Genomic DNA, 17126 nt, shown 5'->3' with positions numbered 1-17126 from the left:
ATAATCCAATGCTAGTTAGAAAGTTGATTTATTTTTGACGAATAATAATGATATGTAATATTTTCTTTTTTAGGGTGTTCTTTCGAACATCTCCTCTATTACAGATCTGGGAGGGTTTGACCCAGTATGGTTGTTCATTGTGGTAGGTGGAGTGATGTTCATTCTTGGATTTGCTGGTTGTATTGGTGCACTCCGTGAAAACACATTCCTTTTGAAGTTTGTAAGTATGTTTACTTTAACACTGGTTAAGTGTGGTTTAAGTTTTAATTAAGTTATAATTAATTTTTTTGACTGTTCTCTCAATTTGTTGTTTTAAAATTATTTTCTCCTTTTTAAACAAATTTAATAGCAACAATTGTTTTCTATCAATGTTAATAATTTAGAAAACAAACCAAATGGGGCATCCTCCAAAATTTTATTGAATGCTTTGTAAACTTTGATTTGGTCAATTCTGAACAGAATAATGTGCGTTAACTTTATAAACATTTTTATAACTGGAAAAGTTAGTTTCTAAGTAATCTCTGAAAAAACAAACTGCTTTTGCCAAGATATGTATGTGTGAATTAACTTATGGTTGTGTATATTGCAATTCATTTCATCAAGGATGCCAGCATGCATCCTTTTAGGTACATCCAGTTTCTGTCTGAACATTGAGACGATAAAATCTGAACCAACAGTTTCTATCATGTCTTTAGACTGCACTGAATGGTAACTCCTTTTCTGATCTTATTCAAAATTTTAATCAAAAGCTACTGACTTGGAGCTACCTTTTGGCTCCTTGCAGAAATCACTGTCAGCTACCTAAATTGATCCTGACAAAAATAAGGTTTTATTAAATACTAATTTAATGATTATTCCTGTAAAGCTGTTCAAAGCACATAAATGATTAAAAATTCTACTGCAGTTCAAACTCCTGTGCAAAGATGATAACGTAGTGGGTTTTGTCACGTGAATAATCAGACTTCTTAGATATTGTATAATGGCTTATTCTGTATATGACTGAGTTTTTAAAATTTTAGTGGGGAAATCAGAAATCACATGAACTTCTTTCTGCACTCCATAGAGACTGATTTTGTTTAAATTAGAAGCTGACACAGCTCAAAAATGTTGAAGGAACTGCTTAGTTTGATAAATTGTGCAAAAGGCAGATGAATGGTTACCAATTTAAGTTATAAATGGTTAGCCTAGTTTTAATTGTCAAATAGTCTTTTAGAATGTTTTTATTTATGATCTAGAAAGAATAATGTTTTGCAAATTTGAGTGGCATTTCACTTTTTTGAAATATTGGATGTCTTGTAGAGACATAGGTCAAATACATCACATGAAAACTGCATGATTATGAGATACAGTTTGCTGTTTATTTCCTGACCTGTCCCTGAAAACATTTGAGGTAACTATTGACAATTTGGAGATAATGGGAATTTGGAAATTGCAGCTCCAAGTCAGTAGCCTCTGATTAAAATTTTGAATAAGATCAGAAAAGAAGTTACTTACTTGCAATAGGTATACCAACCATTCAGTGCAGCCTAAAGACATGAATGAAACTGTTGGTTCAGATTTTATCGTCTCAATGTTCAGACAGAAACTGGATGTACCTAAAAGGATGCATGCCGGCATCCCTTTAAGGCGCCAACTCTGGTAATTGCCCAGGAAGACCCCCGGATCCTGCATGAAAATCTGAGATTCTAGGTTATAGTCAGAGATGAGGGAGCAAGCCAACATTCTTACCTGGGTAGTTGCCCTGAAAGTGTTGGACACATTTAAACAGTCGTACTCCTATGTTGCTAAACATTCCCGACCCTGCCTCTCCACTGACTGAGGAAACCCAATGATCATATGAGTCTCTGATACTCCCTTCATAATCCAGACACACGCTCACTCCCATGCTTGCACTCACTTGCTCACCCCCCCCCCCCACCGGCCAATATTTTACCCCAGACAATGTTCTTCACATGCACTCAGATTCATACTAGCAGACTAAAGTTATTTGGGACTTTTCAGATATCAGTAGAATATGGCAGCAAGAGCTGGAAAGGGTGTGTGTGGCATCATAGAATCTCTGGACTGCTTCCTCTGATGTTTATTGTGCTGAAGGAATTTTGCTGAATCTTTCATTGGCCAGGAAAATTGAAGAAATGTATGCGCTAATGTTTCCTGGTTAGTTTTGGAAACACAAGGTCTACTCACTGTGAGATTTAGACATTATCAGGTTGCCACAGGAAGTGCAGCTCAGTATGTCTTCCATGATTTTACTTTGTCTGAAGTGGTGGCAATGTTGCACTGTTGTCTTCAATAAACCAACAGAATATGTAAAATGTAGAGAACCATTTGGACTTGCGTTGTTTTCAAACAAGGTTGCCAGTTTATTGTTCTGACAAATATTATAATTGAAACACGAGTTTTATTTTCTTCATAGATATTGCTTGCATCAATGTTCCCAGAGTAGTCTCTTTTAATTTGGCTTCCTTTATTTTTTGGGTACCTTTACCATTGTGTATGTTACTTATGGGAGAAATTGTTTGTAACAAACTTTAATCTCTATTTTAAATACTTTCAATTCTCTTGATTTTTCTAATGGTTTTTAAATTAGCAGTTGTTGTTTGATATCAATGATTGTATTCCACATTCTTTTGACAATTTACTGCATTATTGCAGATTTGGTGATATTACCTTTATGTAATTTCTAAAGTAGAGTTTGTAGTTAAAAACAGCTGTACGGTGAAGAGGTTAAGGTTACATTTTGAGCCAAGTGCAGGAATCTGAACCGATGGTTGAACTTTGCTGCAATGTGCTGCATTACTGCTTTCAAACAGTTAGTTACATCTCAGTCTGTTGATGCAGTGTTTATCATGCGTGAGGCTATCATAATAAGCAGATAGCTTTTCTATTTCTCATCACTTCGATAAGTTTGTAACTGATTGTTCACAAAATCTAAAACTCATCAGGATGTTTATTCAGTGATATGGCTGCCTAGTACAGCTGGCTTCCAGAGTAATTTGCACAACTTTCTTGCCTTACATTGCTGCCACGGCCAACGTTTGTTATTTATTCCAAATTGCCCTTGAGAAGGTGGCAATGGACTGTCTCCATGAAAGATTAAGAGTTGTTGTGGCTTGGGTACACCTATTGTGCTACTGGAAAGGAATTCCAGGACTTTGACTCTATGACGGCAACGGAACAGATGTATAATTCCAAACCAGGATTGTTGGGTGACTGGAGGGGGTTTTTGAGATGGTGGTGTGTGCTAAAATCTGCTGTCCTTGTCCCTCTGGGTGGTAGAAGTTGCGGGTTTAAATATGTTGTTTCAAGATCCTTGGTGAATTGCTGCTATCATAGCATCCCTACAGTGTGGAAACAGGCTATTCGGCCCAACAAGTTCACACCGACCCTCCAAAGAACATCCTACCCCTCCCCCTCCATTATGTTTACAAGAATTGAAGAGATGAAACTTGCATTGGTCAGTGACCTAGTTTCTAAAACCCTTTGCAAAAAATCTCCGCACTCTGAGTTAAAACCTGGGAGAGCTCCATAACCTTGGAGGCTATATCAATGCAACTGAATATCTAACTACTGCTTAAATGTTACAAAAGTTTCTATCTTAACAACACTTTCTGATAAGTTTTTCTCAACTCTTTTAGCCTTTTACTCCCTCTTCTTTACCCCTTTTTTGAGGTTGATAGAATTGATATGTTTCACATTACTTAATAAACTGACTGTTTTCTTATTAATGCTCGGCCAATAGGTGGACTCAAGCCAATCTCATTTATTTTCAGACAAAGATGGTCTAGCTTGTCTTGATGTAAAGTTTGTGGAATTATGACTTGTCTATGAAGGTTATACTCATGGAGAGACCTAGTTCTTCATTGTCCAAAACAAACGTAGTTTCTTGATGACCTGTTGGGTGTGTTCAAGTCACTCGCTGGTGATTATTTTTTTGAGCTGGTGGAGTTAGCCATTACCTGACAAGGTTTACTGAATCTTCTCAGTTTGTTGGTAACCAAGCTCTGTGTGATTTGAATCAGTCTGGAATCTGTGTTGCTAACCAAGGGGTGAAAGTTTATTGGGGTAGACAGAAATGTGGAGTTGAGGTTTTAATCCTATCAGTCATGATCTTATTAACTATCAACAGGTTTGAAGTGCCAAATTGCCTATTCCGACTCTTAACTTCAGTTGAGATAGTAGGGTTGCTAATGAAAATCTGATTCCACTGGAGAAGTTGGGGAATGTAGAACAAAAGGGTGCGATCTTAAACCTGTGCCGTTTGAAAAATAAATGGCAAACATTTTTCTTACCAAAGGAACAGTTGAATCTAGAATCACCTTCACCAAAAAGGCTAAGGTACTCATTTGAAACTGTTGGGACAGAGATTTTCATGTTAAGCTTCAGTATAACAGAATATGAAGCAAGGTGGTTAAATAGCATTAAGATGCTCTTCGGTCATGATCTAATTGAATGGTAGAACAGACTTAAAGGGCTTTAATGGTCTAACTGATATTTGTACATTTTAGAGAATTAAAGAATTCAGAGAGGGAGGACAGATTGAAGTTGAATTCGTCAACTTACCGATGAAGTCAGCGAGTGAATTGTTAATTATTGTATTAATACATGGCTACACTTGGATGGCCAAAAATTTAAGACTGGGGGCAGGACATGTACTGGTAACTTGGTTAAAAGCTGTGCAGTGACAAGCTGCACAAAGACTGGTAATTTACCAAAGTGTTGAGAATCCGAATTCAATCATGGAATGGTTTGTGGAACTAGATCACAAGGGAATTTTTAAAAAAGTATTACAAATGCTGAGAAAAGATATATTTCTACTTCTGTTTCAATCTTGATGGTCAATTAGAATTTGTGGGAAGGTAGATCTGTACTTTCAAAACTGAAAAGTAAAAGCTAGTAAAACTTACAGCTTTGTTAATGCAAATAATATGTTGAAAAGATGCGGAAAGGTGGGATGTCAGTTATGGTTATGATTGTTGGATGATCTTATTGAGCACATTTTATTGCAGTGGTCCATCACTTAGAGAATACAAGATGTTCAAGGTACAAATGTGTGAGATAGAGATATCCTTGGAAAAGATAACAAAAATTCAATCAGCGGTGTACAAGCGTTGAGGAAAATCGCATTGCTTACCCTGAATTCAGAAAATAAGCTAGTGTGGGATGTATTTATAAGAGTAAAGATCGCATTCTCAGGTTGAAAAAGATCACATTTTCAAGGAGTAAGTAAATTTAGAATAAGTGAAACAGAAGAGATGACCCAAGTTAGGGCACATGTTGGGTGAGATGGGAAATAAGCAGTGGAACCAGAGACCAAAGTAGTGAACATAGTGGAATGAAATTGCCAGTTGTTGTTTTTGAAAAAGGAACTCTTAATCTCGAAAGCAGTAACAAAAAAAACCTTTCAGAATTTGAAAAAGTAGTGTTACTTTATCTTGATGAATTACTGATTACACCATCAAGATTGGGAAAGGTTCAGTGGGAGGATTGAGAAAAACTTTAAGATATTTAGAAAGAGCAATAGAACAACATGGTATTGGAATGTGAATTTTGATAGGGTTCTGATTACTAGTCATAATGGCTTTAGAAATTACAAGCAGCAATAAGGTTGTCTTGGGTACTGCAGGCTGTTGAAGTTACCAGGTAGAAAGCAGAATTTGATCAGAGACATCTGGGTAGTGGTTAAAATAAACAAAGAACTGCAGGAGCTGGAAATCTGAAACAAAATCAGAAATAGTTGGAGAAACTCAGGTCTGGCACCATCTGTGGAGAAAAAGCAAAGTTCCTGTTTTGAATCCAGTGACCCTTCTTCAGAACTTTGGTGCCATCCAGATCAGAAAGAGGAAAGAGCTGGAACATCGACATGAAAATAAAAATTCAAACGATCAACATATTCGCATCCTAAGCATGAACAGGGAAGTGAGAGTTGATGGACTTTTGATTTTACTTGAGAAAGTTGGAGTGTTCTTCAAGGCAGTCACGATAAGGACATGAAAAAATTTGGAAGAGAAACAGGCTATTCTTTAGTCTCTGCTAGTGTTTATATTTGCATTAATTTGTTCCCATTTTGTTTCCTTATCTCAATTTTTCAGCTTTTTGATTCTTTTCTCTTTTCTGTACTTTGCACCAGGATCAGTTAATCTGTTGCTGAAATCTACATTTGTGACTTCATTATCTCTAGATTCAAGTAATCCAATGCAACCTTGGCTAGTCTCTCATTCTACTGCCCATAAACCTGAGGTCATCCACAACCCTAACTGCTACAAATTGAGGCAGAGTTATTACCATTTTTTTGAATTAAATTGGCTCCTGGTCAAGCAAAGTCTTGTTTTAAAATTCACATCTTTGTTTTCAGATCTCTCCATTGCTTTGCCTCTCCCTAACTCTTCAATCTCCTCCAACCCTGCAGTCTTCTTATATTCTCTTGTGCCTAATTCTTCATAATTATTCCACCATTAGTGGCTATGCTTTTGAGTTGCTGAGGCTGCAAGCTCTAGAATTCCTTCTTTACACCTCTTCTCACCATTTCATTTTCTCCTTTTTAAGATAATTTCTAAAACATACAGCTTTCTGTTCTTTGACTTATGTGGCTTGGTATTATACTTTATTTCAAAATACCCCCATGAAGCATCTTGAAAAGTTTCAATACATCAAAGAAACATTACAAATATAAGATGTCAAAATTTCCTTTTGCAAATATCTAAGCAATCAATTATACCGTGACAGCAAGTACCAACTCTAACTACTTTGGGTGAAGTTACTTTTTATACCCCTATTTATTAACAAATTGATGGTCCTCTATTTGATATTGGAAAATGTTTCTTAATGTGCTGTATCTCTTGAAATTTTAAAGATGTCTATCAAGTTTCCTCTAAGTTCTGAAACAAAACAAACTGCTGGACAACTTCAACAGGTTTGACAGCTTCTGTGGGCAGAAGGCAGAGTTAACATTTTTTTTCTTCCCACTGATGCTGCCAGACCTGCTGAGTTTCTCCTGCAATTTCTGTTTTTCTTTCGGATCTTCAGCATCTCCGTTACTTCTCCAAGTTCTTTTCTCTTCTACTTTTCTCTCAGTTCTAGTACCATTCCTGATTTCTTTGCACTTTGAATGCTTCTCTTTTTTTTAAACAACATGGAGGCCAGTGCTATGCATAGATGTGGTCTAATCAGAATCCTCTTCATGTTAACATATCCTCTTAACCTCTAGAATTAAATTGCTAACTGCTTCAGCATTTTAATTGCATTGTTGACCCACAGTGCTGCTTTTAACTTTTTTCAGCCATGTCCATAGATCATTTTCCTCTTGTACCTCAGTTACTTATTTACTGAGGCCCGAATGATATTTTTATTTACTTTATTGAAGTGACCATATCTTATTGGATACTAAAGTTCATTTCAGAGCTCATAAAATCGCTACAGTGTGGAAGCAGGCCATTCGGCCCATTTGAGTCCACTCTGACCATTCAAAGAGCATCCCACAGACCCACTCCCCTATCCTATTCCTGTAACCCTGCATTTCTCTTGGCCAGCCCACCTGACCATCACATCTTTCGGAGGGAACCCATGCAGACACTGGGAGCGTGGAGGCTCCATACAGACCATCACCTGAGGGTTGGATCGAACCCAGGTACTAGAAGTGCCTCACGATCCAGTTTGCAGGATGCATTCGTTAGGGTGAAGAAGGGACATTTTCACAAAAGGATGTAATTAAAATAAACTGAACTTAAGAAATAACAGGAATGATGAAAGAAGAAGAATTTAAGAAGTGAAATTTTTGGTGTCAAACAATTGAAAGATGGAAATTGGCCAAATTGGGGTAGGAGATGCCAAAATCTAATAGAGGTACAGGTTAAAGTAGGGAGAATAAATTTTGGCATTCTAATGGCAGATAAAGTACTTTTGAAATATTTACCACTGCCATAATAACTTAGTTTTGAAGAGATTAATTTATTTTTGAAGGAGGAAACTGCCACCTTTTCATTGCGCTACCATTCTCCGTAGCTGTCGGTCAATTGGTCTTAGTAACATAAACAGAAATTTCCTATTTTCTTGTAAATAATGAATGCCATTTATCATTTCCTGCTGTTAAAATTGGACTTGTGAAATATGCAGGGTGCTTTCATTAGCAGTGAGTTAAAACTGATTTCAATTCTCTACATGGGAAAATGTCAACGAGACATGCATTTATAAATAAATAAAAGGCATGTTACGTAAAGGTGCGAATATAAAAATAAGTTATGTACTCTTCTTTAACTTATATTTTCAGTTCACTAGATTCCTTTTAAATTAGACTTTGATAATTTCTAAAATTAGCTCTGAATTAATGGGAAATAGGATGAGATGGAACAATAAGTGAGCAAGAACAATTTTGTTAAATTTGTTATTTATCATAATTTGGGGGAGAAATTACACCATGTATATATTTTCTCCTTCAGTTTTACCAGTTTATGCTTTTCGCATTGAAAATGCAGAAATTATAACATTTGAAATTTGTGTGAAAATATTTTGTGCTAACTGGAAAAAAAATGTCACATTTCTGAATTTACATTATATTTTGTAAGATGAATTCCATTAAAATATTTTTTTTTTCAGTTTTCAGTATTTTTGGGTCTAATTTTCTTCTTGGAGTTGACGACGGGAATACTTGCATTTGTCTTCAAGGACTGGATCAAGGACCAGCTCAACTTATTTATCAACAAAAATGTTCAAGCTTATAGAGATGACATAGATCTTCAAAACCTTATTGATTTTGCACAGGAATATGTAAGTAAATATAAATCATCCATGTATTAGGTAAAATTGATAGGTCATTTCATAAACTTTATAAAACGGGCACCTAAAATAGCATGGCAGTAATTTCACTATAATGAAGTATTATTTATATCATAGTGCGTAGATATTTTTAATCAACTTGTCAAGACAAGAATCCAAGCCTTCTAGCTCAAAGGTAGGGGCAACAATGCTCAATACCCTCTTACCACATTTATGCTTACCATGTAGGAATTAGGTTAAAACTGTTTTGACATTTATAGATGCAGCAAATGAAAATAAATATTGGAGAGATGTATCAGTAGAGTTTGCTTTAGCTTGAAATAAAATATTACTTGTCATTTCCCTAATTTGTAATCTTTGTTAAAAGATGCAAATGTCTTTGCATTCATCTGACTTTCCAGTTGAATTTCATCATGGATTTACAAAATAGGTTTAATAAACAATTTGGCTGTGGAAGTACAGCAAACTTGATTTTAACTGGCAAAAATTATATACCTGAAATACCAGTAGTTAACCGTACTATCGAGATTTCCATGATGTCTAAGTAGTCAGTTGAGAACGCGAGTGAGAAGTGGTAAATTTTAGTTAAGACGAAGTTCCATTCTTATTTAACTTATTTATGTGTAAATAAAATAAAACAGAGATGTGTATACCTCCTGCATTACATTTCTAATATGTAATGTGCGTTTTTACTTTGATTATGTGGACCTTTTGATCAACTCTAAGATTTGATTAACTGGCTTGCTCCTGGTCCCACAGGTGCTGGTTAATAAAAGGTTTGCCAAAAAATGTTGATTGATTTGAAATAGGTTGTTTGAATTCATGATAGACAGTCCATAGTCGTGTCGTCCAGTAGCATTTCAGTACTAGCCAAAATTGTAGTGATCAGGTCATCCTAATTACTACATGATGCAAATTGTATACAATATTAGTAACTCAAAGGTTTATTGTTTTGAAAACAATTTTGTGGTTTCAAATGGTCAGCATTTAACACATGTACTTCCTGCCAGAGCTAGCGTCGATTTCGAAGCTTCTTGGATGCTGCCTGAACTGCTGCGCTCTTCCAGCACCACTAATCCAGAATCTGGTTTCCAGCATCTGCAGTCATTGTTTTTACCTAGGAGAACCAGTCAAGGCACCAGGATTGAATAAAATGTATTCAACGATACTGAGGAAAGTGAGAATAGAAGTTAGAGTAACATGCAATAATTTTCCAGGGAATGGGAAACTGTAGCTGAATCATAGAAAAATCATAGAACCCCTACAATGCAGGAAGAGGTCATTCAGCCTATCAGGTCCTGCACCAATTCTACGAAAAGTATCCCACCCAGACCCAGCTACTGACCCTATCCTTGTAATCCTGCATTTTGCCACTGTTAATCCACCTAACCTGCACGTTACTAGTCAATGTGGACTTTTTAGCATGGCTAATCCACTTAACCTGCATATCTTTTATATTATTGGGAGGAAACCGGATCACCCAGTAGAGTCTATACAGACACTGGGAGAACGAGCTAACTCCACACACTGTTACCCAAGGTTGGAATCGAAGTCATGTCCCTGGCACAGTGAGGCAACTGTGTTAATCACTGAGCCAGCATGCTGCTCTTGTTTAACATTACACTCCTATTCAGGAAAGAGTGTAAGGATAAGCTGCACAAGAACAGACCAGTCCAACTTCACTAGTTTGAAAGCTTCCCAAAACTTTCAGGGCAAAATTAATAGTTATATGGACAAAAACAGGTTAATTAAGGAGAGTCTGCATGGATTTCACAAGAGAAAATCATGTTCAAATCACCTACTGGCAAAGGCAGGACTGAGCATTGATCAGGGCAATGCTGTTAATATATACATGAACTTCCAGAAGGTGTTTTGATACAATGCCACAAAACAGGCTTAAGCAAAGTTAGAGCTTATGGAATAAAATCATGAGGGACATAGATTAGGTGAATGGCAAAAGTATTTTCCCTAAGGTAGGGGAGTTCAAAACTAAAGTGCATATTTTTATATTGAGAGGAGAAAGATTTAAAAGGGACCTAAGGGGACCAGAGTGTGGTTCAATGTGGGGAATGGACTGCCAGAGGAAGTGGTAGGTACAGGTACAGTCACGGCATTTAAAAGACATTTTGGACAGGTACATGAACAGGAAAGGTTTAGAGGGATATGGGCTTAATGCAGGCAAGTGGGACTAGTTTAGTTTGGGAAACTTGGTTGGCATGGATGAGTTGGACCGTGCTGTATGACTCTACGACTGTATAAAAGGGATAGTGGCAACATGGATACAGAATTGGCTCAATGATAGAAAAGCGAGGGTAATGGTTAATGGATGTCTCAGGCAATGTTACTTGCAGGGGCCCATAGGTCAGTAATGGGTCTCCTGCCTTTTCTGTTGTGCATAAATAATCTAGATTTTGGGGTACAAGCACAGTTTCAACATTTGGGAATAATACAAACATTGAAACCTTGTAAACTGTAGAGGAGGATGTTGTCTTTAAAAGGGCCTAATTTTTTGTTTGGAGTCTGTTGTTACGTGGCAGATGAATTTCATTGAGAAGTAAGAGTTGATACATTTTGGGAGGAAGACTCTTGAGAGACAACATGAAATAAAGTGAACAACTCTAAAGTGTTTGAAGGAGCAGAGGGACTTGGATGTATATGCATATAAGTCAATAAAGGTGGCAGGACAGGTTGAGAGAGCATTTAATACATCAAATGCTTTATCAGTAGGGTGTAGAGTACAAGAGCAAGAAGATTATGTGAACTTGTATAAGATACGAGTCCAGCCTTAGCTGGAACATTAGGCTCCACACTTGAGGAAGATTGCAAACTTATTAGAAGTTTTATGATGAGTTTTAACAACAAAGATACATTGAGAGAGTTCTAACTGTTTTTGTCTTGGGAGAAGTAAAGGCTGATAGAAGATTGGTTTGAAGGATTCAAAATTGAGTGGGCTCTGGACAGATTAATTGGGGAGAAAATTTTCCCACTTATGAAAGGATTAAGAACGACAGCACATGGGTTCAAAATAATTAAAAGAAGCAAAGTGATATAAGGGAAAATCTTTCCAGAGTTTTGGGACTGGAATGTGATGGACGCAGGCATTCAAAAGAGAATTAGGTTTCATTTCAGATAACAACAATGTGCAGCGTTGCAATGAGAATGTAGGGCAGTGGCACTGTTTAGAGAACTGGCACTGAAAGAGTGAGCCAAAAGGCCTTCCACTGTACTGCAACAATTCTGTGATTCTGTAAACTTCAAAGGGACTTTTCCATCCAACTACTTTGCAAAGCGAGCCTTTTTACAGCCTTGGAATGTGGTGACGCTTAAATTAAAAATTCTGTTTCTGGTAGTGTGCTACGTTTGCTTTAAATACATTTTTCTTCAAGATGAAATTATTTTAACAATCAGAATTTATATGTGGAGTCTTTGACAGGAAAAAGAATTGTGATCTTTGTACATTGACTTCTGTATTCTGAACCTTGCATATGCTCTGTTGCCTGGCATTTCTGAACACAGTTGGGTATTTATTTCACCTTTTGGCTCTTGGCCAACCTTCCTTTTAAGCCATCCTTTCAATCATCTAATTCATCCAATGTATCAATATGAAAGTTGAACCTGCTGGAATGTCACTGCACTGCCCCAGCTTACCATCATTGCACATTTCAACTGTCATTTAGTAGTCCTTCAGATCTGACTGCTGTTCAGGCACCTCAATTATTTTGAGGAAACCATAAGCTACTAGTTAAACATAACCAAATTCTTCAGTTAGCATTCACTATGACACTAGATTCGCCAGTAAGGTTTTGAGAGCAATTAAACGTTCCAAAGACTGTCCTTGGTTTCAGAGCACCCCTTGCTGTGGTTGTCCACATATTTAAATGTAGATAATATTTAAAATCATTAAACGCACCCAAAAAAGAATTTGAATGCTGAAGGCAAAAACTAGTGGACTATTCTTTCTTTCTTTGAACATGTGGCCCATCAGCTTCCAGGCCACTAAAAACTGGAGCATTGAATTATATTGTAATAAATATAGTCACAGTCTAACTGATGTGTGACACTAATTCAACAGAAATGTGGTTGATCCTTTCTTACACAGAAGGATGACTGATAGTGGTCTAGTGAGTGATACTTCTACTCATACCCACATTTGTAACTTCAAGTTAACTCAGTGTTATGTACATTTGAAAATGGCAGTTGCAATTTTCCACATGAGGCAAGTGTTGAGTGTATTGGACAATACAACTCTAGAAGCAGACAGTAGTGAGTATATATTCTTTTTAATTCAAGAAAATAGACATATAAATCACAAAAATATACTGTAGATGTTCTTTTGAGGTTATTTTAGAAATACATATCGCTGAAGTAAAGTTAAAGGTTTGTTCTGCTTTTGAGCCATGCTATTCATGATCTGGGAATGCATAATATTAGTACTGGCTACACAGAAATAATTGTATTTGCATATATCTAGTTTTAAAAAAAATTTCATGTGAGAGCATGGAGTTCAGTGTGGACTAAAGCGCTGTGATCCTCTGCAGTTTAGCCATCGAGGCCCTATCAAAGTATGCCTTTTCAGCTGCCTTCAGACGTGTCTCGTTGCTGCTCATCTTTTTGCCATTTGTTACTGGGAGAACAGAAAATAATTAACTCCCTAGCATGGATTTTAGCAGTTTCCCAGACAATGGATGGGTTACTGGCTGAGCCTGAATTAATGTCTAAAAAAGCCCCGAATTCAGAAAGTAATTCAGTAAATTTGTTATCCTGAAGGATGAAGAGATCCAGTCGCCAATGCCTCAGACCTATCATTGTGTCCTTAGTCCTCACCATTAAATACACTGGAGCATGATCAGAAGTAGTGATATTGCCAATTGTACATGACAACACTGAGCCCAAATGCACTGCAGGAGTCAAAAAGAATACAGAAGTCAATGTACAAAGATCACAATTCTTTTTCCTCTCAAAGACAACTATGAGGGAGCTTACCTTTGCAACCAAAGGCTGTTTGAGCATGGGGACAAGCTGGGCAAGTACTTAGCGTATCTTGCCAGGAAAGGGTGTGTTCCCCAAGTCATTATCTCGATCAGGGAAGACACTGGAAATTTAACCCATGATTCTAAAAGGATTAACGTGGCATTTCAGAAGTTTGAAAATTGAGAGGATGGGCGAGTTAGGATGGAGTCTTTTTTTTAAGAGTTTGGGTCTCCTGGGAGTGACCCCTGAGCAAGAGTCGATCCTCAATGCCCTGTAGTTGGTGCGAGGCACCTTCAGAATGGAAAGGCACCTGCTCCTGACGGACCTCCCAGTGAGTTTTGTAAGGAAGTTATACTGTCAGTATGGTTAACGATTCACATAGCCGTGGCTGCCTCGCACCATCTTTGAGAGGCAAACATCTCTCTTATTCTTTAAAAAAAGGGAAGGCCCTGTAGGACTCTGCTTCCTTTGGGGCCCATCCCACTCCTGAATGTCAATTTCAAAATCCCATCTAAGACACTTGCACTTAGATTAGAAACTGTGTTGCCTTCCAACATTGAGGATCAAACGGATTTTATAAAAGGTTGTAGATCATCAAATAATGTCAGGAGGTTGCTTAATATGATCCTGAAAATGCCTTCTCTTGAGGACTAATCTTGATTTCTCTTTAGATGGTCACAGGAGGGCTTTCTCTACTTAGGTATATTCATCACTTTGATTGGCTATTTAAAATCAATTTTGCCCATTTACTTGACAGAATCAAGCAAGACCTTTGAAGATGGGAGGTGCTTCCGATCTCTTGGTTAGGTCAGGTAGCCCTCATTAAAATGAGCATTCTCCCCCCATCTGCTGTGTCCTATGTGAATGCTTCCTCTGCTTTTTACTAAGCAAACATTTAGAAGACTGAACGGCTGCTTCAGTTTCTTCATCTGGTATTGTAAGCGACCCCTTATTAAACTGACTAAACTGCAGCTACCACACACTGTGGGAGGAGTGGATTTTCCAGATATTAAAAACTATCAACTAAGCTCTTTGCTACCTTATGTGAATGACTGGGCCTGGGGTGGGGGGTATCCTCACTCACTATTGTCGGACATTACAGCATCTCAGGCAAGATGCTCCCTTACTAGCTTGCTGTTCTGGGACAAAATGAAGACCGTTAAGAAATATTGCCATAGCCCCATAATTATTAATACTGTTAAGGTGTGGAGGTCAATACGTCAGAGTGAGGGGAATATTGCCAAAACATCTTTTTTTACGCCCGTAGTTGGTATGCTGGGTTTTCAGCATGGACTCTGAGTTTAAACACTGGGCAGCTAGGGGTGTGCCTTGCCTGGGTGACTTTTTCGAGGGGGACATACTGATGTCTTTTGACCGGTTGGCTCAGAAATATGAGTTGTCCAGTAGGGACCTCTTCTGTGTTTTTTTCAAATTAGAAATTTAATACAAAAAAGAGACCACGCTTCTAACTGATCCTTGTAGATCTGAGTGCTGAGAACACGCTTTCTGTCAGCAATATCCCTTACCTGTTGGGAGTGGGTCCCTTGAACTCCGAACGGCTCTGTAAAGTGTGGGCGAGAGAGCTGGACATTGAAATCTCCTCTAAAGTATGGGAGAATATCTGGGAAAATGCAAGAAGGATCTCGAGTTACAACAGGACACGCTCACAGGCTGCAGGCATACTGGAGCGATGTGGTAGGTGAAATAGAATCTTGGAGACAGAGGTGGGGATGGACCCAGTATCTCCTCCTCTTGGTCTTGTTAACCCACTTCCATCAGATGCATACAAAAAAAAGCTTTTCAGTATCCTCACTTCGTGTGTGAGAAAGAATATTCTATTGGGGGTGAGCATGTGAAAACCCCCTGGGGCTGTCGGGCTGGCGTAAGATAGACATGGAGCACACCCCCTTGGACTTTCTTGCAAGAATGTACCATAAAACAGAATTTTTATAAGACGTGGCAGCCCTTTTTGGACTACTTGGGTACAGATTTGTCTGCCATACTAATAAGGGCCTTTATATAACAATGACGATTCTGTTTAATGCGTTTGGTGTGCAGAGAGGAGAAACGATGAAAACATGAGTATGTATAAATTTATGCTGTCAATGGTCGAGGGCTACTTCTATGGTTCGTTGAGCTGTATTATTATTATTATTACTGTCTTTTTTTATAGTTACTAGTTATTATTTAGTTAATTTTGCAATTTGTTGTTTTCTTTGTATTTTGTTTTGTATTTTTGTAATATTCAAAAAATTCTTTAATTTTTAAAAAATCCGTTTTCATCAAATCACTTCCTCCAATGTGTTCTTTCCTGGACTGTATAACTATTCAGTCTTTTTTTATTTACAATTTTTCAGTCTTTTTAATGTGTCACAAAGCTGGTCCTTTTTCTAAAAGCTGTTCCTTTTTCTAAAAACTGTTCCTTCCTCTCAAGCATACTGAGTCCTTGATTTTTTTCAGAGGGGTCAACAGTCCAGGTTCCTAATTGGCTGGATTGGTACAACGATGAAAAGGGGATTGGGAGGCCTTTTTATTTATATGTAAGCAAATGGGTATTCAGGCCAAAGCTTTTAAGTTTTAGAAGTAACCTGTATAGTTAATGTGGGGTATAGCCAGTTCTCTAGCTGTGCAGTTCAGTTCAGCAGTTGTGTGTGAGAAGAAAGGCTGCTAGAGTCAGTCAGTTGAGACTGGAACTTCTCTCTCTCCTTTTGCTCTTCTAACTTCGATCTACAAGCCTCTGTTTCAGTTTTACTGTGTTTAAGGGATTTGTTTATTGTTTGTTGCGTATTTTTGGAACAGGATAAATAAATCTTATTGGATAGACTGAGTTCTATGGGTATTCTGTTCTGTTCTGTTCTATGTGTTTCATTCTGTAATTTTGTGAATAAATTTTTGTCTGTTGTAAAACCTGGTAGTCAACCTAGCTAGCTTTCTCTGGATAATTTTCCCTGTACACTTACTGAACCAAATAGCAAAGTTTGGGCTTTTTTAGATTAGATTACTTACAGTGTGGAAACATGCCCTTCGTCCCAACCAGTCCACACTGACCCGCCGAAGCGCGACCCACCCATACCCCTACATTTACCTCTTTTTCCTAACACCATGGGCAATTTAGCATGGCCAATTCATCTGACCTGCACATCTTTTGGACTGTGGGAGGAAACCGGAGCACCCGGAGGAAACCCACGCAGACACGGGGAGAATGTGCAAACTCCACACAGTCAGTCACCTGAGTCGGGAATTGAACCTGGGTCTCTGGTGCTGTGAGGCAGCAGTGCTAACCACTGTGCCACCGTGCCGCCCTGCTTAAGAATGTTTTGAGTGGTCTGGCCTAGTCCATAACAAATGTATAAGGCTGTCATTACTACTTTTTGTTGTCAGCC

At 37.8% G+C, this 17126-nt stretch overlaps 1 protein-coding gene across 2 annotated transcripts in view; it reads left to right on the top strand.

Annotated features, from left to right (window-relative positions):
• The window catches only part of LOC122556686 (tetraspanin-17), a 49509-nt gene that overhangs the window by 22863 nt on the left and 9520 nt on the right, over positions 1 to 17126 (top strand). The window contains exons 3-4 of one of the 2 annotated variants that reach the window (XM_043703727.1): positions 74 to 142; positions 8593 to 8763. In XM_043703727.1, coding sequence (XP_043559662.1) covers positions 74 to 142; positions 8593 to 8763 — 240 coding nt within the window. Of the gene's footprint in view, positions 1 to 73; positions 221 to 8592; positions 8764 to 17126 lie in introns of both variants that reach the window. The other variant, XM_043703726.1, reaches the window with a different exon arrangement.

The sequence above is a fragment of the Chiloscyllium plagiosum genome, chromosome 14, assembly GCF_004010195.1.
Source record: "Chiloscyllium plagiosum isolate BGI_BamShark_2017 chromosome 14, ASM401019v2, whole genome shotgun sequence".
NCBI classification, from domain to species: domain Eukaryota; kingdom Metazoa; phylum Chordata; class Chondrichthyes; order Orectolobiformes; family Hemiscylliidae; genus Chiloscyllium; species Chiloscyllium plagiosum.
The sequence above is the reverse complement of the archived record's forward strand: the minus strand, read 5'-3'. Positions and strand labels throughout refer to the sequence as shown.